Below are 24,859 nucleotides of genomic sequence, written 5' to 3'. Positions count from 1 at the left end.
TTATTTATCTCTTACCTTGAGCCAAATATATTGTGCTATTCTGAGAGATATTTTCCAAAGGAGTGACAGCGTCTCCTTGGGATGATGTCTCCTGGTAAAAAGATCCTTTTGTTCACTTGGTTATGCACAAAGCATCATCTGTTTCTTCCTAATAGGTTTTTCTTCTAGGTAAAAGTCTTTTAACAATCAGAACTAGAAACAAATTATTTTCAGCTATTTAGACCTTACAAAGAAAGAAGTAAGAGTGTCAGCATTATGCCTTTGTATTTTTCCCTGTTTGAAAAGTGTACTAAAGTACAAAGGCTGCACCGTGCCCACTGCTCTCAAGAGTAAATGAATAATATTTATATACATATATATTATATGCATTTTTTAAAAATATATACGGTAATCTGTATAATATATATATATCACTTTTGCAGATGTTCCAGTGATATCAAGACAGTAAAGTATATGGTATCAGGTTTTTTCAGTCCATTTAGCCATTGCATTGCATGAAGGCAAAGATTATATACCTACGTGATTTTTTTCAACAGTGAGTGGTAGCTCTTCAATTATATTCTCGCTGTCTTTATCAGGCTATTATCATCAGTAAAAATCCTCACATGTTTTTGCAGGATGGGGATTGTGCATCTACACTATGGAAACATAATTATCCATGAGTGCGGTACCTGGACAACTATGTGCTTAGAAATTAATTTTGCTTTTTATTGTAGAGAAAGACAAAGAAGCACGAAACTTTGGGAAAGAGTTTCCCTTATTAAATATTTACCATTTCAGCTCCAGAGTCAGGAAAGGTAAGCTCTGAGTCATTACTTTTTATTTTTAGTATCCAATCTACTTCAAAATGAATGGAATGCAATAACCTTCAAATCCCTTTAGAAGTTGTGAGTTACCTGAAATCATTTATTTGAAAAGCACCATGAGATAACAGAGGGCATATTGGGTTTGTGTGGCAAGGTTTTGGTAGTGGGGGGGCTTCGGGGGTGGCTTCTGTGAGAAAGTGCTAGAAGCTTCTTCCATGTCCGATAAAGCCAATGCCAGCTGGCTTCAAGATGGACCCATTGCTGGCCAAGGCCGAGCCCATCAGTGGCAGTGGTGGTTCCTGACAGGACCTGTGAAGCCATGGAGAGAGGATCCCACGCTGGAGCAGGTTTGCTGGCAGGACTTGTGACCCTGTGGGGGACACATGCTGGAACAGTCTGTTCCCGAAGGACTGCACCCTGTGGAAGGGACCCACACTGGAGAAGTGCGTGAAGAACTGTAACCTGTGGGAAGGGCTCACATTAGAAAAGTCCATGGAGGACTGTGTCTTATGGGAGGCCCCATGCTGGAGCAGGGGAAGAGCGTGAGTAGTCCCTCCCCTGAGAGGGAAGGTGCAGCAAAGAAAACGTGTGATGAACTGACCCCAAACCCTATTGCCTGTTCCCCTGTGCTGGGGAGGAGGGGGGAGGAAGTAGAGAAATCAGGAGTGAAGTTGAGCTTGAGAAGAAGGGAGGGGTGGGGGCAAAGTGTTTTAAGATTTAGTTTTTATTTTCTCATTACCCTACTCTGATTTTGATTGGTAACAAATTAAGATAATTTCCCCAAGACGGATCTGTTTTGCCCGTGATGGTAATTGGTGAGTGATCTCTCCCTGTCCTTATCTTGAGCCATGAGCCTTTTGTTATATTTTCTCTCTCCTGTCCAGCTGAGGAGGAGAGCAACAGAGCGGCTTTGGTGGGCACCTGGTGTCCAGCCAGGGTCAACCCACCACAGAGGGGTTGATTGGGCAATATAAGGCACCTTCTTCCTGCGAATACCCATTTTCTCACTACACTTTTTCCATATTTCAAATTGTAACTCTGGAGATAAGAACATGAATTGATTTTTTTTAAATTGTTTTGTGTTATGTTAATCAAAATGGTCAGCTAATGCAGCAGTAATGATCACAGAGGATTGTTCTTTTGAAACAAAGATAACATATCATTGATCTGATGCTGCAATCACAAGCTTCAAAATACATCAGAGATTTTTAAGGCCAGAAGGGAGTGTTTTGATCAGCTAGCCTGACTTCTTGCACATGAGAAGCAAAGAGAATTTCACCCATAGTTCCTGCACAAACTGTGATTCTGGACAAACACAAATACTTTTGTTTGTTAGGGCTTCTGAAAGTGAAAATAAGTCTTTCTGCACCAGTCTCTATGTTCGCTAGGTAATTTTAACTTCTTTTGAAAGCACAGCTGAATATTTCATTTCATTATACACTCCGACTTGAGATATTTATTAAAATCATGAGTGGATTCTGGAAGCGAATGAAAGAGATGAGTTATTAGTGAACATTTGAGTAAGAAAACTGAGCCAAAACCCATAATAAAATGCTGAAGTATCACCGACACAGTACAGTTTTAAGAAGCAAGGTCTTAGAAATAAATGTAAAGAAAAGAAAAATGGCTAAAATCTTAATCGAGTGAAACAGTAAAGCATGCCTGTGACTCTCATGATGTGAGAAGTTTCATCAAAGGCAATGAGACTGCTAAAAGTTTCAGAAGACAGGCATAGGCATGCCTCTAAGTACTTTAGTAGGTTGGAATCCAAGTGCCTAGTCAAAATCATTGATTTCTTTTGGCAAGGAGGTAGTATGGAGTTTATGAGAAACTCAGTAAAATAAATTACAAACCAGAAAGAACTATAAGAAAACTTCTTTTCAACAGTCATGTTTGTGGTATTACCTAAGGATCAACCACAAATGGAAGTTCCCACTGTGCAGTGTAATGCACCTCAGAAAACACTAGATGCTACTTACTATGCAGAACGTGCAATCTAAAAAGAATACAATGTCATTTTCATGCAAACATTGTCTTCCATTATTTTATCTTTCTTATTACTTCCTCTTGTTTTATTCTTGATTATATTTTCAGCTACGTTGTTTTTTGCCCAACGCAGAAGCCTTTGGGGTGAATTTCTTAGCACCCACTGAAGACAACAGGGCATCCCCCAAATACTGCAGCAGCCCTGCATGTGAGATGTACCATGGTATCATTTTAAAGACTGAAGTTCTTTTTTTTTTTGAAGGAGCTGGAGTACATAATTGAACAGAGTTGCCATCATTAAAACGCAATTAAGGTTGTGAAGCCCTCGAGCATCTTAAATTGTGGCGCGATACAATATTTATCAGGCTTCAGAACACATAATCACATCTATGGCCATCCAGCCATGTTTTGCTTTTTCACTAGGCGAGATTAACCCTCTATCACAGTTTAATGCAGCTAAATTTACCACTTCTGTATACGACACCTTAATAATTCTGAGGTGGAAGCATAAGGACTAGAGTTGCACAGAAGACCAAGCCAATGAAGTGCCAAGAAAACACACACACACTTAAGCATTCGTTTAGAAAGACGCTTTATTTTTTGTGCAGATAATGAATAATGGAGCTAATATAAAATTCTGACAGGCATAAACCTATTGAATAATTCTGATACTGCAATCTACAGGTGACTCACAAGCCATAAATTGAATGATGTTAGTTTTATGCAAGAAATAATCTTTTTAAACCCAGGAAAAAAAGGCAAATGTATAATTAATATGGATAATATTTGAGGTATTTTGAAGGCAAGTTCAGACATTTCCTGTGAGTGTCTACATGTGCATGGTTTAAAAAAAAAAAAAAGAAGTCAAATGACCTTCAGTTAAAAACTTGGCAACTATTTCAAATGCTACTTCTAAATTTAACTTTGTCATCTATACTTATTAAGAATATAATTCATCGCCTAGGAGTCTGGTCTGAAATACCAGTATCTATCATAAATGCTGGACAATTTTTCAATGTATCTGCTTTCAGACGTTGGCACAGTATCAGCTTCAATGACTAGGTCAAATTCAGGTGTTGGCAAATGACACTGTGGGCTTTAATGACAGATTTGTGAATCTGCTGATGAACTATAGTACTGTGGTTCAAAAGATTTACGATTATTTTGATTTTCTGTCACATTTAGAAGTTGAGTCAGAAAGATCTTGTGAACTGTACCTAAATCAGAATAAAACATTGCTACCCTTGCATGTAGATGGCCTTAATTAGCTGTTAAAAGTGCTGTCCTGAGTTCCTCTGTTTTGTTTATTTTTCTAGGTAGGGAAGACTTGTTCTGGAGGGGAAACAAATACAGCCACCATCATGTTTTTCCTTACAAATAACTGCTTGTAAAGAGAGCAGGTTTTTAACATTAGGAACTCAGTATGTTTTAACAGATTTTTGCACGCTATGATGTTACTTGTCATACTTTCATTTGTCGTATATAGCACACGCATGCAGTAAGGTCTGTGTTGCTCATCAGAGATGAACACAGACACATTTGTCTGTCTAAACCAGATGCTGGAGATCAAATCCAAAATTCCTTCCAAATTTAAAAGCAGGTGCTTTAAAATTGAGCAATTTACCCAATAGCTCAACAGATTGAGGACTAGAGATGCTACTGCATTTTAGAGCTGAAGACTCAACTTCCAGTGTTACCAATGCAACTATGACCATTTGCAAACACTAGCTACAGCAGCAATAGAAAAGAGAATTGTACCTGTTGTACACAACCTAAGAACTGAAAATTTGCTTGGTTGGAGAGGCTAAAAATTTTTCATAAAATGGTGGAAGATCTTCCTCATTTCTTCCTAATCCCTCAGGTCATTGCTCATCTTCATGTTGCCCTTTGAAGAGTGGCATGAGCCCCTCTTCCTTCCCTTGCCCTCTGCCTCCACAAGCTCAGCTATCCATGAGGGAGTTTCATGGCTTCTCCAGGCAGAGCTTTCCAGCCCTTGGGCTGAAACCAGGAGGTAGACAGAAAACCTTCCTGTGTTAGAGACATACCGAGAGCAATTTTGTGCCATCAACAAGGAGCCGCTGGCAGGTGGACAAAGCATACGGGCGTACGGGGGATGTGAAGCGGGTAAACACTGTCAATACTACGCATCTAAGAAGTGTTTCTTGTTTCTGAGGGGGGGTGGACTTGATAATACAGATCATTTTTTCCTGTGACTGCAATGCAGAAGTTTCTCTGGGCTAATCTCGGCACTCACGTTAAATTGATGTGTGGCCTTTAGGCAAGTCACTTAATCAATGTGTTTGTAAAATGAGGATAATAACATTTATTCGCCTGCCTGAAAAGGATGTGGTAAGGACAGACTAGTTAATGCTGTAAAATGCTCTTTACCAGTAATTGCCAGTATTATTATACTGCAGACTTAAAACCCTCCTTGACTGGTAATTGAAATAGCTGGAGAACCAAATAGAAGCCTGAAAAGTAAAGGTGATAGAGGTCTCAGCTAAAGTGGAGATAGTTAATCCCCTTCCTTTTCATGGAGCTAATTATGCTTTAACTGAGGCAATAAATATCAAAGAAAGTCTCGAGCATATAGCTGCTCTTACTCAGAAACAGAATGAGGAGAAATATTGTGGGATTCACATTTGATTCACTGCGTAATGTGCCACTGATAACAGGTCAAGGGAGGAGCTGTGTGCAACACAGAAAAATACGTGTTCAAGCTTCTGTTCTGGGATGCAGGTGCACTCAGGTGTCCTGAGAGCAGGAAGAGCACTGCAGATAAGACAGAATTTGATGCATCATTACCATTTTCAACCCAATTAACATCCTTACTCTTCAGGATGCCTTTAGGTATGGCAGGTTAAAAAAAAAGAAAAAAAAAAAAAGTCCTGAGGGTGAGAAGGATGAATATAATACCGTGGAACGGCATGAACTAGATTAGGAAATGAACTACAGTAAACTGGCTCATCTGTGAGCTGTGCCTTGAGAACTCTTCTTAGGGCTCAGACTGCCCTAAGACACTTCTCCCACAAATGTTTCTCTGAGCAGGGAGGAATGTAAGCTGGCTACCTGGGGTGGCTAAAGGATCTGGTCCTCCAAAAAAAATTTCCTTTTTGCCATCTATAATGCTACCAAGAATCATCCCATTAAAAACAATCATCATGTTTATTTAATGTACTAGTTAAAATAAACAGCCTTAGGTTTCTCTAACAACTGTAGTAAAGGGTCATAATTTGATCCTTCCTTTTGCTGAGTGAAAGCTAACCAGCAAGATAAGCGCCTCTGACTTTATTAGAACTTGGGGGGATATATGCTTCATGAATATTACACATATCTCGGTTTAACTGCTTGATATTTTCATGATAAGTTTGCTTGGAATTAATCAAAGAATCTAGGAAGCAGGGAACCAGACTGTGATTAGCAATACATCCAAGAATATATCAAGAGTTATGAAAAGAGAAATAGTGGAATTGTTAACTAAGGAGCGACCTACTTTGCCTATCTCCAGGTTACAGCCCTGCTTTCTCATTTTTAAGTTTTACAATCAAAACTCGGGGTAAATCCATCCCGGGGAGGATAGGTGGTTAGCATCTGCAGAGCACAACGATGGGTGCTGAGCAGGGGATCTGTGACAGCGGCAATGCCGCTTGGCATACTGCTGCCAAGTTGACTTACTTCATTAATTGGAGTGGATATGCTTTGCAGCAAGATATGGACAAATATTTTGCTCTTTTGTGTAAAACCGTTCTAGGAGAGGTTGCAAGTCACTCTATGCTGGTCTACTACCCAGACAGGTGTCATGCAGAGGCGAATCGCCGTTTGGCTTACTGCATTAATAAGGTAGGATACAAAGATGCGTCTTTGGGACTTGGACAAAAAGCAGTCGCTGTAGGACATCCAAGCATACTGAAATCCAACCATTCAAGGGATGCACTTCTGAGAAGGAGATTTTAACACAGAAATGAAGAATAAGGGATGCTGTGGGCTCATCAGGTTTAAGGATAGCATCTCGGGGGAGTTCTGCTACGGCAATACGTGGGCAGAGCCCTGTCACTCAGAAAGACTGTGCCCTGAAGAGATTAGGTAGAGGCAAGGTCCAGCGACCGTTCTTGTCCCATGGGAGACAGTACTACTGGATATAAAGGCACGTCTCTCTGCCAGTCAGTCAGTGAATGCTGAACATTTTTTTTCGGGAATATTTGGTCAAATTGGTGAAGGAACATGTTCAGTAATTTATGTTTGGGTTTTGATGATCACAGCCTTACAGAAACAACAAATTTTAAATGACTGTCCAAGAAACATTGTTCAAAACAGTATTTGAACTAGCCGTGCCAAAACACCTAGCACCAAAAACGTGCTAAGTGTCCACAGCTAACAGGAGTATCATGCAAGTTAGTGAAAACAAGCCACAGAACTCAAATTTCCAGATATGAATGCTATTCACAGGTTATCTGTGGATTACCTAGAGATCAAAAATAATGCATAGACAAGATTCAAACTCATAGAAAAGATTTTCAGCAACTAGAGAAAAAGTTTCTAAAAAAAGTAATGTTTTCTATTTCCCTTCAATACCAGAGTGGGTCACAGTTAAGTATTTAAATAACTATGCCATATTTTTGGTTAGTTTTTTTGTTGAAAAAATGGCCAAGTTATAATAAGATACTGCAAAGTTTTATTAAAAGCATGAAAATTAAGCATTGTAAATTATGTATTTTTTTTTTTTTTACTTTTTTTCACGTGGTTTTTCTTCACATTCTTTGAATAGACTCCATGGCTAAAATTCTTCCTCCTAATTATGTTGAGATCGTTTATTTAGCATTTTTTCCCCTAGTACCATGTGCTTTGAAGGTATACTGAAATCTTTCTTCTATACTTAATCTGTCATTTCGTGATGATGAGACCTGGAGATGTCTGTTTTATTGGAAGAACTCCACAGATGGATTGCACTTCTTATTAGGAACACTAGATCCTTAACTGGATTTTAGACAATCTCTGCCACTATCCAGTGCTGGGCAGCTTCTTGTTTGCCTTGCAACTCTGGCAGTTGTCCCCAAGTCACACATTTGGCAGTTCATAAACTCAAGACATCCATCTACGTACACTTTAGAGAAAATGAGTATCTTATTTCAGCAGCTGAAAGGAAAGTCAAGTGAGGCTGCATGTGTTACAAATTTCTTAGGGTTGTAATTTACTTGCAGCGCACTGCACTCTGGGAGATGGGTCAAAAAATTATTTTAGATTGAACAGAGGAAGGCATTGTAGCATACATCCTAAACTGTGGTTATGCAGCGTTTCTCTCGGTGCTGGGGCAGAGAACGTGGGAAAGGGTAAGAGTGGTCCTGTAGAAACAGAGACACACAGAGCTGGTGACGTACATATTCTCTAGCCCTTCTTCCTTACCAAGAGTTTTCCACGTCTACTGTAAGAGGAAAGGAGTGTTTTGTCTCTGCCTTCAGGCCGCAGATGTCCCTGGCACTGCTCGCTTGAAGTCCTAAGGTTCAAGCACATTGCTAAGTTTACTTGCTAACCTGTTTTCTGCCATCATTGACATTGCCGCAAAGCCAATAATTCAGCAGAGGGCCATATGAGGTCCGGAACAACAGTGGATCAGATCATCTGAGTTTACTGGCTCAAAAAAGTCCTGTGTTCAATTCAAATTGTCTCTAAAAAGAAACAGGTACTGTTTACCTTAGAACAGGACCATATATTTTTACAAAATCTTGCCCCACTTTCCCCATTTTTACTTCATTGGACCCAGTTATTCCAGGCAAGTGACAGTGTAATCAACAAGAAACTCAGTTTTCATTGATAGAGCAGCAAGGTATGTCATTCTGCCAGCAAAGATAAATTCACTGAGTGTTATGGTAATTAATACGTACACTGGAAAAGGAGACTTTCCATCCACCTTTAATGAGCTATTCTTAGCACTACAAGTATTTCCTAACCCGCGATAGGAGGAGATTTAACCTTAGCCTGTCAAACCCAACAGCTAGATCAAAAGTGTTACAAGAGGGGGAATTCCAAGTCATCTCAATTATACAGCACCACATAAAATAATTATATTTGGTTACCCTTTAGAAGGATATGTTCTTGAGGGATAACTTTTATGTACTGCTCCTCCAAACATGACTACATTCTGACTGTGGTTCTTTAGATTTTTAAATAGCTCACACAGCTATAACCTCTGCATATTATCTCTAACGATGAATGACAGTATTACATTTACACGCAGATACCATATTCTTGGAAGATTTTATTTTCCCTTAACTATCCAGGTTTACAATGTAAGACAAAAGAAATTAAAGGCTTTGTTGAATCTTCTCTAACTTAATGGAAAGTTATCAGAGAAGATGTTATACATTTTACTAATAGAGCTAATATACAATGCAAAAGACTTTTTTGAAAAGAATAGAATGAAGAGAATAAAACTAATCAAACCTCTTTCAGTTAATATGCAAACTTGCACTCAAAGCAGTATGTAAAATACATTAACCTGAAAGGCACAATGGACCTGATTCAAATTTATAAAAAGCCTTGTTTTCATGTTTCTGAGTATTGAATAGGTTATAAAATGAAGGTAATTTACTACAGAAATACAACAGAACCCACCTCAGTTCCTCACTATTGTGTCAGTGTTGAAAGAGGTCTTGATGTTTATGAAAAATTGGTCCCCAAAATACAAATGAAATCATGTGAACAAGGAGGACAGATGCTAAAGGCTGAAATACTTTAGTTCATTCTAAAGATGAAAAACTGGGGCAAGACACCTGACTAATGATGTAAGTTAAATTTTCAAAACATTTCTGGATTTAGAAAACTGGTAGACAACAGGTGATAGTTTTTATTATTGTGGAGGTGTTTTTTTTGCCTTGAATACCAATAACCGTGCTTCATTCTGAAGAAAGGATATTAGAAAAATGAGGAACAACATATGGCAGTTACTTTTTTGTTGTTGGCAGTGTTGGTATTTTATTTTTTTACAGTTATGAATACCCACGCTTCATCTTACAGAAAAGGAATGGCTCCTTGTGCAGCTCCTTACAAAACCACGGAAATATTCTGATGACACCTGTATCTCGTATTGCACAGTCCTGTCCCTTCACCAACATGCAATGAGATCATGAAGAAACCATAAAGCTTATCTCATCCACTGACATGGGGCTCGATTTTCTTCTGTGTAACTTTAAACATTACTTACTGTAAAAAAAGAGGGGAAAAGAAGCACACTAAAACAAAAAAGAGCTGGAAAAGTGATAGGGAGAAGATAAGCAAGCAAATAAAGCAAGGAAGAAAACGTAAAAAAGGGAGATTACAAATTTAATCATGGCAGTATTTATAAAAACAGAGCTAGCATGAAAATTCCTAAAATATGAAAAGAATTATACTGGAGAAATCAGCTGAAAAGTTTTATTTCAAACAATGTAATACAACTCAAAACACAGAGTTCTTCAGAAGTCTTCACGTAAATTTATTCGGAGCTGCAAGTAACCCAGCAATTTGGAGACAAACAGGAAAAATCATAGTGTTAATAACTTGTAATAGTGCTAGAGTGGTTTCAACCTACTGGAGTATACATTTTTGGCAAGCACAGAGACACGATTAAAAGCAAGTCTGTTCATTTAGAAATACAAAGAATGTGTATGGTATTTTATAGTGTTAAGAAAGGATAAGAAAAAACAGCTGGTCTTGCCTTATCCTCACTTTCAGGATGTCTAATATATGTCCTCATCAGTCAGACCTTTTAAATGTTAGGTATATCATATGACTTCAGCCAGATTGATATTCACCGTGAGTGTCTTTTAATGGTACGATTTGAATAACAATTTGATTGTACAGGAGGTTATGTTCCTTAAGCACTGGAGGTTTCCTGGATGACAGGAATGTAGTCACAGTACACAGATATTAGATGTATGTACAAAAACCAAACCAGTGAAGATGTATGTTTTGAAATCGTGATTAAAAAATAAAAGGAAACAGAACACAGAACTGAGAAAGATAACTAAGTTTTTGGCATTAAATAACATATAGGATATGAATACAATAGAAAATTTTAGTGGATGCTGTTAAATTATGTGCTTTTCAGTCAGACAGACACATAATTTAAAGTAAGAGAGCCTAAAACATCCTATGTAAAATCACATACGTAATACTTGCCCTTAAGTTCTGCAGAGGAAGATTTTGTGTTCAAAGGATGATGGTCCTGATTTAGAAAATGACTCAGCTCCCAGAATGGAAACCTTTGTGAGTTTTTCTTGTGCATGTGTTGAAACAGATGACAACACAGGAGTTACTGAGGAGACAGCTGAAGGAGTGCGTAGGTCAAGACACAACAGATAATTCATGAACTGTAAGAGCAATTCGGTATTTTAACTCTGCAGCTGAAACAGCAGAAAGAGGAAATAGAACAAATAATTATAACCATTTGGACAATGATCTTTTATGAAGGAAGAAATCTCTTCATTTGCATAAATTAATGCCTTAGCTGCAAACGTTAAAAGAGCTAAATAACAAATGGAAAAATGTCAGGAGAGGACTTAGTATGTTTTGTAAGACTAAGTTTTAATAGGGGTAAGTCATGAAAGACTTTTGAAAGGATTCCTTTTCTATAGTGTACTAACATGGCTGGTATTTGACTACTACTGACCTGACTGACCAGAGACAGTGAACTGTATCACTGATTAAAAAAATGTTACATTTATAGGTTGATAGTAAGGCAAAAATATATATCTATAACAATAATTTTGCCTAGAACACTCATGTTATGAGAGTCAGTGATGACACAAAGAAAACGGCAGATGAATTCCAGAGATTCAGTATACCTACTGTTCCATTTGTCATTTATCCTATTGTATTCTCATTTATCCTACCACAATTATTCATATTTCAGATTCTTTGAGGAAAAGGAGCTGGAATAAAACAAGACATAAAAATATTTGCATTTTTTTACCAGAACATTTTGAGTACTTAAGTATTTCTACAGCATATTTATCTAAGAACAGCTGGTTAATATAAGAGAGTAGCACACAATCAGCTGATTTGCTCATGGCCCCAACAGTCATGGATATAAGGCTTTTCATAACCTGAGTCAGAATTTTAACATAAATTTGACAAATTCTGCAAAACCAGAACAAATTGGAAGAGATATTGGACTCAAGTTTTTTATATTCTATATTGACAAACTACTAAATCGCAGACAGACTGTAAAATGGGCCTTTGTACTGCAACATTATAAATGTTTGTGATGTCTTCCATTTATAGATACTTTACTCAAGTAGCTAAATGACAAATTTGAAATTAATGATGCAATGACCTCCGGTTTTATACAGCTCTGCTGACTATGTATTTCAGCAAAACTACTGTGAATTTGAAAAATCAACCACTGCTCTCTAACCTGTCTCCTGTATTCTCCACTAAGGAATTACAGTTTTATATTGCTGAAACTACTGATTTCAGTAGAGTTAACATTTGTATAATAGCAGAATAAAATTGCAGAGGATGGCAGATATCTGCTGAGAGCCCTGGAGTAAAGATATTGTGCAATACTCAAACTATTTGGGAATCAATGAGAGGGACACAGATGGTATAAGAAAAAGATTTAAAAATAAAACCAAACATACCCAAGACTGAGGAATTAGAACCTCCAAAACAAACATTATTGTTCTTCTTGTGAAGACCTCAGGGGCTGATGACTTATCATAAGTAAGCCTCCTCTCTCATCTGCATCAGGAAGACTTGAACTACCAACCTCAGGACATAGAGGCACACTGGAAAGGTCACCATAACATCAGAAAAGTGAGGCTTTTCTGTATGAATCAGATAATTTGGACTATTAGAATATTTACTGGACTAACAGGACATTCTTAGCACTATGTAAGTGGCATAGTACACGAGATTTTCAGTGTAACCAATCAGTGGAGATGCGGGCAAACCCTTCCGTGAACGCTTCCAGTATGCTGGTGAGCAACCAACCCTCTGCAAATCTTTTGTAGGTGGAAGCCTACAGTCATCATAGAAGACCATGAATGTAGCAGATGTGCATTCCTGTGTCCGGGCCGGTATCTCATTTACAGTAAAACAAATGAATTTTGGGCAGCCCAGGTGATTCAGAACCACTAAGGATCCAAGGAAAGCAGAGAAACAGTAGCTACATCACTCTATGATCTGGCTGCAACTCTATCCAGGCAAAGCTTGCTTGACTAAGTGGCAATCTCTGTGGTGAACGTGACATGAAAATCTGAGAGGAAGAGGAGGAAATAGGTGGCAGTCTGAGCAAGCTGATGATAGGCGGACAGTGGACAGAAGCCCAAAGTTCGCTGATACCTGTTTTAAAAGCCTTTGATCATAGTCCTAGGTTATCAGTGATCTCTGTCTCTGCTCCTTTCTCATGACCCAGCTGAGTACAGATTTTGTTTTTATTATGGCTTATTTGTAAAGGACAAAATCAGGTAGGCTGACAGAGGGGGGAAAGGGAAACAAGGGTAGAGGGGAAACCAGGAAGGAGAAAACCAAATCCAACCCCTTACTTGACATGCCCACTCTCCTCTTAGAAATATCCAACCTCCTCTTCTTTTTAGAAGAAATGGCTGAGCTGAAGGAATGGCATATTCAGCAGAGACTAAGTCTTTGAGGTACAGGTTCTTGCCAATCAGTCAGTTTCTGCAGTGGCAACTGCCTACTATGAATGGATGTATAACACTGTATGAGCTTTAAAGGAAGACCAGAATTGATTGTATCATCTGGATGCTCGCAAGCCAAAAGAAAGCAGAGATGTATTAGAAACAGAAAAAGTTGTCAGCCTCTGTTCAAAGTTCTGTGCACAGTACAGATGGACAAGCCTTGAATTTGAATCAGGGTGCATTTAAAGAGTTGTAGTGGATGTCCTGGACACAAAAATGCTTTTAGTTTTAGGGCCTATAGATACTGGCACAGTATGGAATGAGCTAGCAATCCATATGAGGGAAGAAGTGATCTAGGGGACACTAAATACTAGTAAACAAGAAAAACAAACAAAAACCCAAGAGAGTGTATGACTTAGAAGCTGTAAAACCTGTTATTTTTGTCAGCATTTACTCTCAAATATTTATCTTCGGTAAAGGTGACAAAAAGGAGACGACAAGTAAAAAGAGGCAGAAAAGTAGTCCATGCACATAAGCAGGGGTAGGAAATAGTATAGTAAGAAAACAGTCAGACCTAGCACAAACACACACATGGAAACAATGTGAGAAAACTGGGTAAGAGATGCAGTACTGGCACAGTATTTCCAACAAGCCCCCTACCAGATCACTAACTGAAGACTGGCATAAGGAAAAAGGCAATTAATTGCTCACACCTCACCTTTACAGACACCGAAGTACAACTTTATTATTGGGGATGGGCTGCCGTCCTGGTGGAACTAAGGGACAAGTGGAAAATGAAGAGCCTGGATGTTGCCTGAGAAGATAATATAATGCAAAAAGATTGAACACCTGGCACAGGCTGTGATCTGTGCGATTCAGAAGGCTATTCTGATTAAGCAGGCAGAGGAAGAGAATGAAGTGCTAACAAACAAAGCAGCTGAATATTCAAGTAGGAGAGAGCAGAACTGCTGTGAGACGTGTGACTGCTGATGCATGATGCCCTGCTCCAGGAGCTGATCGCAAAAATGTGAGAAATATCTGCACCGAGTGGCTGGTTAAACTAAAATCAGATTGGGCAGTGCTATCAACCATTTCTTGAATAGGATTAGGCGACTGAATCCAACATCCAGGGAGAATTTTGCGAGATAAACAAAGGGCTCAAAGAGATATCAAAGAGGGAGGGTGTTTGAGGAACACTGACTGAGAGCCATCAGCCCTTAAACTATTCTACTGGAATTCAGATCACATTAACTTGGAAACCCAAAAGTTACCGGTACAATACATGGTTGTAATTAATATCTTATGGTCAAAAATTACGCAGAATTGTAAAGATTGCTATTTGAATTAAAATATAAATGTTTAGCTGTTTGTTTCAAAGAAGAGATGGAACCAAAGCAAAACAAAAACAGATGGAGGATTACTAAAGTTATCTACTAACACAAAACAAATTTTCTTACTATGTAGTAATGAAGTAGTTGTTTTATTACTATGTACTTCAACATAAAGTATTCAGGAAACAGAAATGCAGCTAATTAACCTGGATATCCTCAGAAACTCATACTGAGGGCGGTTCTCTAGCCTGGATAACTAAGATAACTACTAGTAATAATATTTGCTTATTTTATCTTCCACAGATAGTATAGTATAAGCAATCCCTTCCAAATGTATGCACGCTGTAAGCTGCATATCGCTTAGTTTTCTTTACCGGGTATTTTTATTATGATACATGCATACAGGAAAAGTAAAAACCATACTACTTTTCTTTTAACTCAAATGCCATGCCTGAGTTTAAAAACAAGAGCAAAACACAAACCTAGGTAATAAGAGACAAGGGATCCTACCTAAAGGATTCCTCCCCAAGCCACAGAAAACCTGTTTCTGCGTGAAGACAGATGTACTTCTTACTAATCTATGAATACCTATGTTCCTGACAAAAGTGTGCGTGTGTGTATGTGTTTGTCTTGGATGAAGCTTTCTATATTTAAAAAATACAGAATTTTGAGTGCTCTAAGAAGAAAAGGTGAATCACCGAGGTATAAAAATATTTTCTATGGAAAACTGTATTGCCTACAATACAATCACCTATGGCAACAGATTGTATACCTGTAAGTGTAGCTCTGTATCATTGGGATTGTGAAGACTGCACCTTCATTTATTGTACTGGGGATATTTTAAGACATCTGGAAAGTGGTGGAAATGAAGGGTCCCTAAGCTGATAGGGTATCAAAATGTTACTTATGTTTATAATATGTAGCGTTGCATGATTATTGAACTAGAGCTAATCAGGTAACTGTGGAGATCTATAGCTATGTCATTGCTGAGATGAGAGGTGCATTTATAAAGATGGATTATTGAACATGACAGATGTTCTTCATAGTCTCTTTAGGCAGATTCCAGAAAAACAACAACTCAAGACACGCATTACATGTGTCCGGATTTTAGTTTTCAGTGTTTTGACAATTGCTTAGATCAGAATTTGACCAAGATGTGATTATGAAATTGCTCGAGTCATTGTGCCATTATCTATGTAGGATTTGCTTATGTTCATATACATACAGAAATCACTGTGCGCTATCTCATAGCGTGTAACATACCCAATGATAGGCACGCATGCAATGTAAAGATACAAATTACGTCATTACCTTAAAAGCAAGACTATGGTTTCTGACACCTACAGAAACCTGAACTTTACACCCTACAGTTGTAATTTTAGTTGTTATACTAGCTTCAGTGATTGTACAATGGTCATACATCATTATACCCTCAGACCCTTAAGTGTTATCATCACACAAGACCACATAAGAAAAAAATGATTGTTTTCAAGCACCATCACTCAGTCTTGTTAAGAAGCCTTGAGTTGTAGGAGAGTTTGCAACATCTTGGCTGGACTCATGTAACGATTAGCCTGTGTTCAGCAGACCATCTATCAAAAAAGGAGAATTTTAGCCTGGTACATGTTATTTTTTGCCATTGCCATTGCTTGCCTAGTGCCTGAATGACTATTGCTAAACCCGTGTGAGCTCGCGTCTGTGAGTGCCGCCAGGGTTAAGGATCCGACAGCCTTGGGCAGCATCACCAACAGCATCCCTAATGTCACCTGCATCTGGGAGACGCTGTTATGCAGTTATCAGACTTCAGCTGGGATCCTCAAAATTGAGGAGGGAGACACCCACTCCTCCCATGAAGATCAGGCGGTGTGTGGCAAAGACCTCAGGAAGCCAATGCCTTGTCATAGCACATCTGCCCCCATCTGCCTGAGGAAGACTTAAACCATCAACCTGAGGACCTCAAGGCACACCGGGAAGGGGCGCATAATATTAAGAGAAAGGCATAGGTGCTAGAGTGTCTTCTGTTTAACTATTTAAATTGCACTATTAATGAGGGTGTTTTTTTTTCATATTAATCAGATAATTTGGACAATTATACTGTTAAAATTTTTACTGGACTAACAGTAAATTCTTAGTTCCATATACGGTGTTCTCTTCTGCCTATAGCAAGATTCTGAGTGCACAGAAGACTGAATGGCACAACTAATACTGCCAAGATTTAAAAGACTTTCTGCAGAAAGCATTTTGGACTTCCAAAAGTTCAGCACTTCACACAAAATTTGCACTGGATTCATCTGCTTTTACTGTGGTGAACTTAGTACACACCTAAATTGGTGAATGCAATCTGCTTTCTGAAAACTAAAACAGTTCTACACATACTAATGAATTTATATTGACAGAGCTGTCAGAGCATTAGCAACATGCATCTCCTCCTTTCTTCTCACCTCACTTGTCCTCCCCCAGGATCAGATGTGTTACCCTCTGAACAGATACCTGGCAACCTCACTTTCTTTTCTGAGCAAGAGGCCAGTCAGCCTAAATGCCCGTAGTGTTTCAGGGAGGGATGCGAGACCATGCAACCAGCCTTCAAGAGACCTCTTAGGTGGGATTACATGTCAGGGATTTTAGGAAAGACCTGGCAATGAACAACAAGAAAGCAAAATTGCTGCTGAAGCCTTGGTGTTTCATTCTTAATTCTAAGTGTACTGGATATAAACCATACAATATTTGGCTACCGTTAATAAGTTGTTTGTTTAATAGCGATATATTGTTACAGAAGCCCGCTGCAATAATATCAGGAATGTTCCTTTGGGACAACTGTTCTGGAGAGCTCAAGCTACTTATTTCCTAAGTGTTAGAGAGAAGCACAGATTTGTAAGACACAGGTGACAGTTACCAAATACTGTGGGTATGGCATTAAGGAGAGAGTCACGAACGTTTTATGTTCTTCCCCAACACATAAACACATGCAAATACCAGGAAACAGCAGTATTGGCAGTTGTAGACTGTTATTATTGGCAGTAATTGCTTTTGAGAAATGCATACAGAAGACCTAAATACAACAGAGTATTTAAAACATCCAAAAAATTATGATATTCCTAAAGTTTTCCTGTTCATAACTTCTTACTTGAAACTAAAGACTTTCTGCTACATTAAAACCTTTTTTTAGTGAGACTCATAGGCATTTTCACAACAAATATTGTTCTACATCTGCTGATATTTTTTAATTGGTATCACACTTTGAAGTATCTTGATTACTGTGTAAACAACTATGAAAGATATTTACATTTTTTGATACTCTGTTATACAAAATAAGGACACCAAATCATAATACTACTGCAATATTGTGAAAGCAAGAAACAGCCATTATCTAGGACTTTCGGGTTGTTGGAATGTGTTTTCATTTTGCTCTGCGTGGTAAGTGCAAATGGCATTCCCATCAACTGCGCTTACTGGAATCTGACAACCCTGAAACTGGCTTTTTAGCATTTCAGATTGTGCATTAGTTTTGATCTTTAAAGACATGATGTTATTTAAAGCTCCTGATACCACGACAGGGCAGAAGTAAGACCTTAAAAGACAGTCCCAATGAATACCCTACATTTCTTACAAATCCTAAACCCAAAACCAACCCCCCCCAAACCTATAAACTAATTAATGGATAGGCTAACACTTTCTTGGAACGTATGCTGCAATTTTCAAGGATACGTGCTTTGTTCTTCATATGTAATCGAACGGTTGAATCCTTACTAGAAGTGCAGTTTTAATTATGCAACACAGTAACAACTGTGGCATGCTGTTGAGGTCTAGCTTTGGCAGCAGCTGTGCAACAGTGACCATTTCTTCTCTCCTATGTGTCTCACCTTGGAGAATCCAAAGATAGGCCTAAGTAGCTTGTTTAATCTCCACTCCTAATGTTCGATCTGTCTGAGAAGACTACCAAGAGAAATTATTTTTTTTTAAGGGGGGCATTTGTATTGGATCTGGATGACAACTGTGCAATTGATTTCTTATGGATTCTTGAACAAATAATAAGGGTAAGTATGGCTGGCCAATGTGGCAAAATAAGCTTGTTTTCTTCTAAATATTGAACTCCATGTACTGAACATGCAGAAAACAGTCCAAAGGTGGGAAGCTGCAACATGTACTGTAATACGCTCAGATGTCTTACACCTCTATACCGGACATAGGGAATCGTTCAAGAATCCATTCTCCTGGAATACTGAAATGCCAATCTTTTTGAACAGCTGCCTCTGTCCATAGGAACACATTTTCTTGACAGTGCCCATTGTGGGACCCAACATAGGCACAGGGGAGAGCTCGTGTATTCCTGTTTCTCAGTCCTTGGCCATGGGCTACTTCTAATTTTTAAGACATCAAAAGGTGCAATAGCATTAAAAAATGCATACATCTCCTCATGTGCAAGCAAGTAAAGCGGGCAATAAAGTGGGCCAACCACACCTAGATGTAAAAAGGCTTTCAGGGAAAGAAATTGGGAGGAGTTCTGCCCAGACTGAAATGATGACAAATCTTGGATATAGCCTTTAAGTATTGAATTTAAACATAAAAAGGACATGCCTTGTGACTTGTTACTTTGCGAGATCAGTAATTCTTAAATGATCACAACAGCAGAGTTAAAAAATATCTTGCTGTCTTTGGTACCTGTCATCTCTTCTCAGATGGATTAAACTAGGAGTCTATAGACCGCCTACAGCTGAAATGGAGCACAGCTGATGGAATAGGCAAAGCAGAACTTTGTGGTATTTGGGACCATACTGTAGCATCCAGGTATGGATGTTTGCAATGACCCATATTGTAATAAAAATTGGACACACGTCATCCTTGGCCATTGCCTTCTTTCTCTCCCTGCAGGCTAGAAGGTAACTCCAGCAAATCCTCACCATATTCCAGCTCTGAGCAGTCTGGGAACTGACATGGCAGGAACCACACTGTAACTTGTGTATGAGTTATCTACCTATCTATCTCATAGCTGTGGGACTGGACAGTCTAGAAATTAGCAGTGGTGCATGACAACCATAGTGCAGAATCCCGTACCCCAAAGATAACTCTGATAGGTCTGGAAGCATCCTACAGAGCCAGGCCAGGACCAGGGACCAGGTCCGCTCTAAGCTACTTGGTTTAGAAGCACCTGGAGCTCAGGAACTGGCTCTGCAAGAGCCAGTCAAAGCCAGAGACCACACAGATCCGTTCTGGCTGAGATATGAACAGACACTATTGATGAGGGAGAATCTGAACCAGTGCCTTAATGAAAAAAGATTTTGTCTTAACCCAGTTTGTACAGTTTAGCATCTCTGTCATCTTTTGCAAAATATGTGCAAAATATTAGGGAATCAAAACGGACGTACTGCATGACAAGAGTAGCCATTTTTCTTCAACGCTTTCCAGATCTTGAATGTTCTTTAATCCAACACTTTGATTTTTATTTGAACTTTGCATATTTAAAAAATATCTAAATTGACGTTATAGTAATTGTAACTATGCAGTTACTGCTCAGCACTGCTATGCAACATTTTAAAGTATACATAACTTAGGCACAAGCTTGAAAGACTAGTTTAGAGTGGATTAATAGACTCCAGCCTCAGCAGTAACCGAGTGCCACACACACGCCTTAGACACCACTCCTATATGATCCACTGCTGCCCCCCCAAAAGAGCAGTTATTACAAACAGTCCTCCTCTTCCTATTTCTACTGTCAGCAGCAGCTGCCAGCTTTGTATCAATCTCTGACAAATGCACAAAGATGCATTCAGCTGTTGGGACAACGTTCATTGTTTGAACTGCCATTTTGCCTCCAGGTAGAGGACTAAATGGCAGCGTCCTGAAAGCCAGCCTCAGCCTTTGAGTCTTCGCTAGATCACAGTGTAATAGACCATCACAATAATATATGCCTTAGTATCTTTGAGTTATTTGTGACAAAGCAGGCAGATAAAATCATGCCCAAGTTGTAAACCAGCACATGAGTAGATAGTAACGGTATGGTAATCAATTTCCCAGTTCACAGAGTATTAAATATAGCATTTGGGCTTTGTCTGTTATAGGGACAGGGGCTATTTGCAGAATTTAACTTTCTGAAGTTCAGGGTTGCTTGGACGTGAAGCTGGATACTGTGTCATTTCTACTTAAAATCTTCCAAATGAAGAAGGGGTCCCTGTCTTCAGGGAGCTGAAAGTCACAGCTATATTCCTACTGTTTACACAAATTGCTAATGCTGATTTCTAAATCTCTCTCTTGGGTTTATGCCAAACAGCTAATACCGGTTCTCTGAACTTGTTTGAGCTTCCTGACAATGAAGAAAATCAGAGAGACTGTGCTAAGAGTGAAATTCCTGTTTCCTATGCTCATGAATTCAATGGCTGCAGGAATTCCCCTCCTAACTCCACTTCAACCACAGGTGACTTCTCCAGTACCAAACACCTCGAAGCTCCACAGCAGCAGCATAGGCAACACAGAACTATTGTAAAAAACCAGTTTCCTGGCTCTTGATAATCAGCTGTAATTACTCTCCTTTTAGTCTGCCAAACTAGTTAACTGTGAGAATGAGCGACACATTTGCAAAAGAACACGATGCACATAGTATGATGCATGAAGCAAGAGTAAGATGATAAGAGCTGTTAAACTTTGTTTTAGCACAGGCACTGGGATCACTGCCATGCAGAAAGTTTTGAGAAGCACAGATATTTTTAAAAAGTTTTTCAGTCTCCAATGAGACTGAAAAAATGGTGGGCACTGGGAAAAAAAGAAATCCTGAGCTGTCAGAGCTGGATATGATAGGTAGTTCTGCTACAGCACAGATGCTACTTCTTTCAATAACCAAACAAAAACCGCTTAGGCCTCCTGCTGGGGCAACTGCTATAGCACACAGTACGAGTATTGCCCTACTCATTCTTAGGGCAGGGAATACTTTTTGCACTCCATAAGAAATAAAAGGACAAAAGTACTTGGATTTTTGTGTGTGTATTTAGAAACTGCTGCAAGGAAGAAAATACAGTGTAGTTAAGCGTACACTGTTAATGAAACAAATCATTATGGAAACTTTCACTGCAGCCAGTTTTGGGTAAAGTAATAAATGAATTGCTAGTGTTCATTGCACACTGCTGTTAGTTATCTGGCAGACAGGAAGGGGAAGCTGCACTAAAATTCAGAGGACACCAAGATAGGGCAGATGAGTTACAAACTGAGGATACCAATTTAGGAGATGGCTGTGGAAAGCAGGTAACATATCCAGGAGCTGAAGTTTATAAACGGTGGCTGAAAAGCATTCAAAAGAGGCCTCTAAATACACGTTCTTACTACATGTCTAAATGAAGCAAAATTGCTGGACCTTAAATAAAAGTGCTAAATGCTGGCCTAGAGGCATGGTCAGGCTAGTGATTAGTTGCCTTGGATATCTGGTGGCCTATCCAAAAATAAGACATGCTGATATTAGATTAAAAACTTCCACAGCAATCTACCTGAGCTATTCAGCATTTCGAGCCACATTAGGATCAGCTGAATTAATTTTACTTTGTTTAAGATTCTTTATGTGTCCAGTAAAACAACATTTTGCTGTACAGACAGGGTGTTTATGAGAACTCACGGATGCCCCCGGAGTCTTGTTTTGCTGACCTTGTCTGTGAGCACGCCAGCTCCCTATCAAACAGTCGAGAAATTTATTCTAGCATTCATGATGACACCAAATCTGGTTTGGGTGTGTGGGGGTGTGTGTGTGTGGTGGTGCGTGGTTTTTTTTGTGTGCGTGGGAACGCAGAGTTCGCCCGGCAGCAAACGCGCTGAAAAAAGGACATCAAAGAGGCACTAAGAAAACAAACTGGGGACCGCCGGGCGACGGCAGACACCCCCCTCTGCCGTGGAGGTCGGCTCCGACAGCGACTTTTTTTTTTTTTAATTTCCTTTACTGAGAGAGCACATCTCGCCCCTCACCTCACCAACCAGCCCCTCACCTCACCCCCATCCCCACACCTCACGCCCCAGCCCCTCACCACCGGCGTTTCGGGCCGCCGCTCGCCGACTCAGGGCTGGCTCCGCCAGCGCCGCGGCCCAGGCCCGGCCCGCGCTCACCCCTCCGCCCGCCCAGACACCCTGAGCCGTTTTGAGAACGGCTTTTTTACACTATCTCCCCCCCCCGCCCCGTCCCGTCCCGTCCCCTTCTCGCTATCAACCCCCCCGCGGGCAGAGCCCCGGGGCTGCGAACCCAAGCCCCTGGCTCGTCCGCGCCAGGGGAGCCAGGGACAGAGCCCCCCGATATCCTCCACCCCGCTCCCCGTCCCGACTCCCTTAAGGCACCCAGAGCCCCGACACCGCCGCCCCGGGCGCCGCGGGGGTGATTTGGGGAGGGTGTGGGGAAGCGCAGCGCAGCGTGCCCCAGGCGGCTGGCACGGCGGGCGGGGAGGGGCGGCGAAGGCGGCCGCCTCCCGGCCCCGGCGGGCTGCCCCGGCCTGGGGGCGGCGCCGGGCAGTGAGAGGCAGGGGGCGCCTCGCCCGCCCCGGCCCCCCTCCCCGGGTGTATATAGCGGCGGCGCGGCACGGCGCGGATCCCGCGGCGGGCAAGATGGCGGCCGCCGCCAGCACGCAACCTCCGCAGCCGCCGAAGCTGACGCAGCTGCTGGAGCGGGACCCCTACCTGGCCCCCTTCGAGACGGACTTCCAGCGCAGGTAGCCGCCCGCCCGCCGGCGGCCTAGGCCTGCGCCGCGGGGAGGGGAGCGCCGTCTCGGCAGGGCAAGGGGCGGCGGGCGAGCAATCGGCGACCGCCCGCCTCTGGGGGCGCCGGGGCGGGCGGGGGGAGCGGCGGGGCGGGCGGTGTCCCCTCCCCCTCCTTCCCGTCCCCTCCCTGTGGCGGCGGGGGCCGGCCCTCAGACAGCGCCGGGGCGGCTCCGCTTCCCGCCCCGGCGGCGGCGGCGGGGGGGACGGACCCAGAGCGGAGTTCCGCGCCGGCCCTTCCGACGGAGGCGTCTCCGGGGCGGGCGGAGCCGTCGTCACGGCCCGGTGGGGCCTCCTGAGGCGGGCAGGACGCGCCGCGGTTGGGAGGCCTCCACGGCGGGCCTCGGTGTTGGGGGCGGCCGGGGCGCCTCGTCCCGTCCCCCGCCGCCACTCGGGCGCTTCAGGCGTCTTCGTTTCCCTCCTTCGACCCGCCGAAAAGCAGCATCGCTTCCTAATGGCGGGGCGGGATCGGGGGAGGGGGGCTGGTTGACAGGGAGTGTGTCCCTTGGGGCGCGGGCAGGTGTGCCGCGGGGGGAGACGCTGGGGGTAACTTGTGAGGGCGTTCAGCCGGGCCGCTGTCGCTCCTGAAAACGTTTTCCAGTCTGTCTGTGGTAACCTGTAAATAAACTGCCCTCGAATCGCCTCTTTTTGGAGAATTTTCCTTCCCCTTTCCGTTCCCCCGTATTTTTGAGGTGTCCCTGTATCCCCAGCTCAGCCGTTAGTCAGCCTTACGAACGGTAAGGTAGCAGCAGAGTGTGCATTAGGCTGGTTTCATGTTGGCAGTCTGAGTGTCCCTTTTTTGGTGGTGTCTTTGTTTGGTTTTGTGTTTTTTTTGCCTGTCGCCGGGGGCTGCGGCACCATCCCTCTGGCCGCAGGGTAGGGGGGGAGGGCCGGCGGGCCTGGGCCGGAGCCTGCCCGCAGCAGCTCGGGCAGAGGCGGCCTGCACCCTGCGCAGCCCTGGGGCACTGCTGCAGCCTCCCCCGCCCTCTGAAAACTGGAACTGGGAGGTTTTTATAGTGCTATTTTATATGTTGCATTTCACCAGCCATCCTCTGATAATCAAATTGTAGTACTGACCAATGCCCTACAGCCCGGGAGCCTGGAAAAGTCTGTGTATGTGGGAGGGAAGTAAGAGGGAATTTGATTATTTTTTTTTAAAGAAGTATTTGGCTTTTTAACCTTTACTACATTACACATGGCACTTTTCGCTTAGCATTACCAGGCGTCCTGTTGGGTTCTGGCAGAGAATAGTGGTAAAGCCTAGATCTTGTAAAATGGGATTAAGGATTGAGTAAACTACTAGGCTGATTTACAGAGCATTTTCTCAAACTATAATCTCTTAATGGTAGAATAACTGAGTGTTTGAAACAATGATTCCTGGCAAGCTTGTGGTAATCTATGCAGT

General features: G+C 41.5%; 1 protein-coding gene and 1 long non-coding RNA gene across 6 annotated transcripts in view; one reads left to right on the top strand and one right to left on the bottom strand.

The window, feature by feature from the left end:
* Positions 1-3,400: 3,400 nt before the first annotated feature.
* On the bottom strand, positions 3,401-23,517 carry LOC128905351 (uncharacterized). Of its 3 annotated transcripts, none has more exons than XR_008464855.1 (4): positions 23,377-23,517; positions 12,410-12,595; positions 10,943-11,170; positions 3,401-9,985 (listed from the first exon to the last, which is right to left on the bottom strand). It is a non-coding gene; the product is annotated as an uncharacterized LOC128905351 (long non-coding RNA). The 3 variants fall into 3 exon arrangements; XR_008464853.1 differs by having other exon boundaries at positions 12,410-12,556; XR_008464852.1 differs by lacking the exon at positions 23,377-23,517 and adding an exon at positions 14,127-17,368 and having other exon boundaries at positions 12,410-12,556.
* Positions 23,203-24,859, top strand: part of GBE1 (1,4-alpha-glucan branching enzyme 1) — a 163,229-nt gene continuing 161,572 nt past the window's right edge. For 2 of the 3 annotated variants that reach the window (XM_054191322.1, XM_054191315.1), the window contains exon 1: positions 23,203-23,408. In XM_054191322.1, the coding sequence (XP_054047297.1) occupies positions 23,305-23,408 (104 nt within the window). In that variant the 5' untranslated portion in view covers positions 23,203-23,304. The remainder of the gene's footprint in view (positions 23,409-24,859) is intronic. The other variant, XM_054191336.1, reaches the window with a different exon arrangement.

The sequence above is a fragment of the Rissa tridactyla genome, chromosome 1 (genome assembly GCF_028500815.1).
Source record: "Rissa tridactyla isolate bRisTri1 chromosome 1, bRisTri1.patW.cur.20221130, whole genome shotgun sequence".
Classification (NCBI taxonomy): domain Eukaryota; kingdom Metazoa; phylum Chordata; class Aves; order Charadriiformes; family Laridae; genus Rissa; species Rissa tridactyla.
The sequence above is the reverse complement of the archived record's forward strand: the minus strand, read 5'-3'. Positions and strand labels throughout refer to the sequence as shown.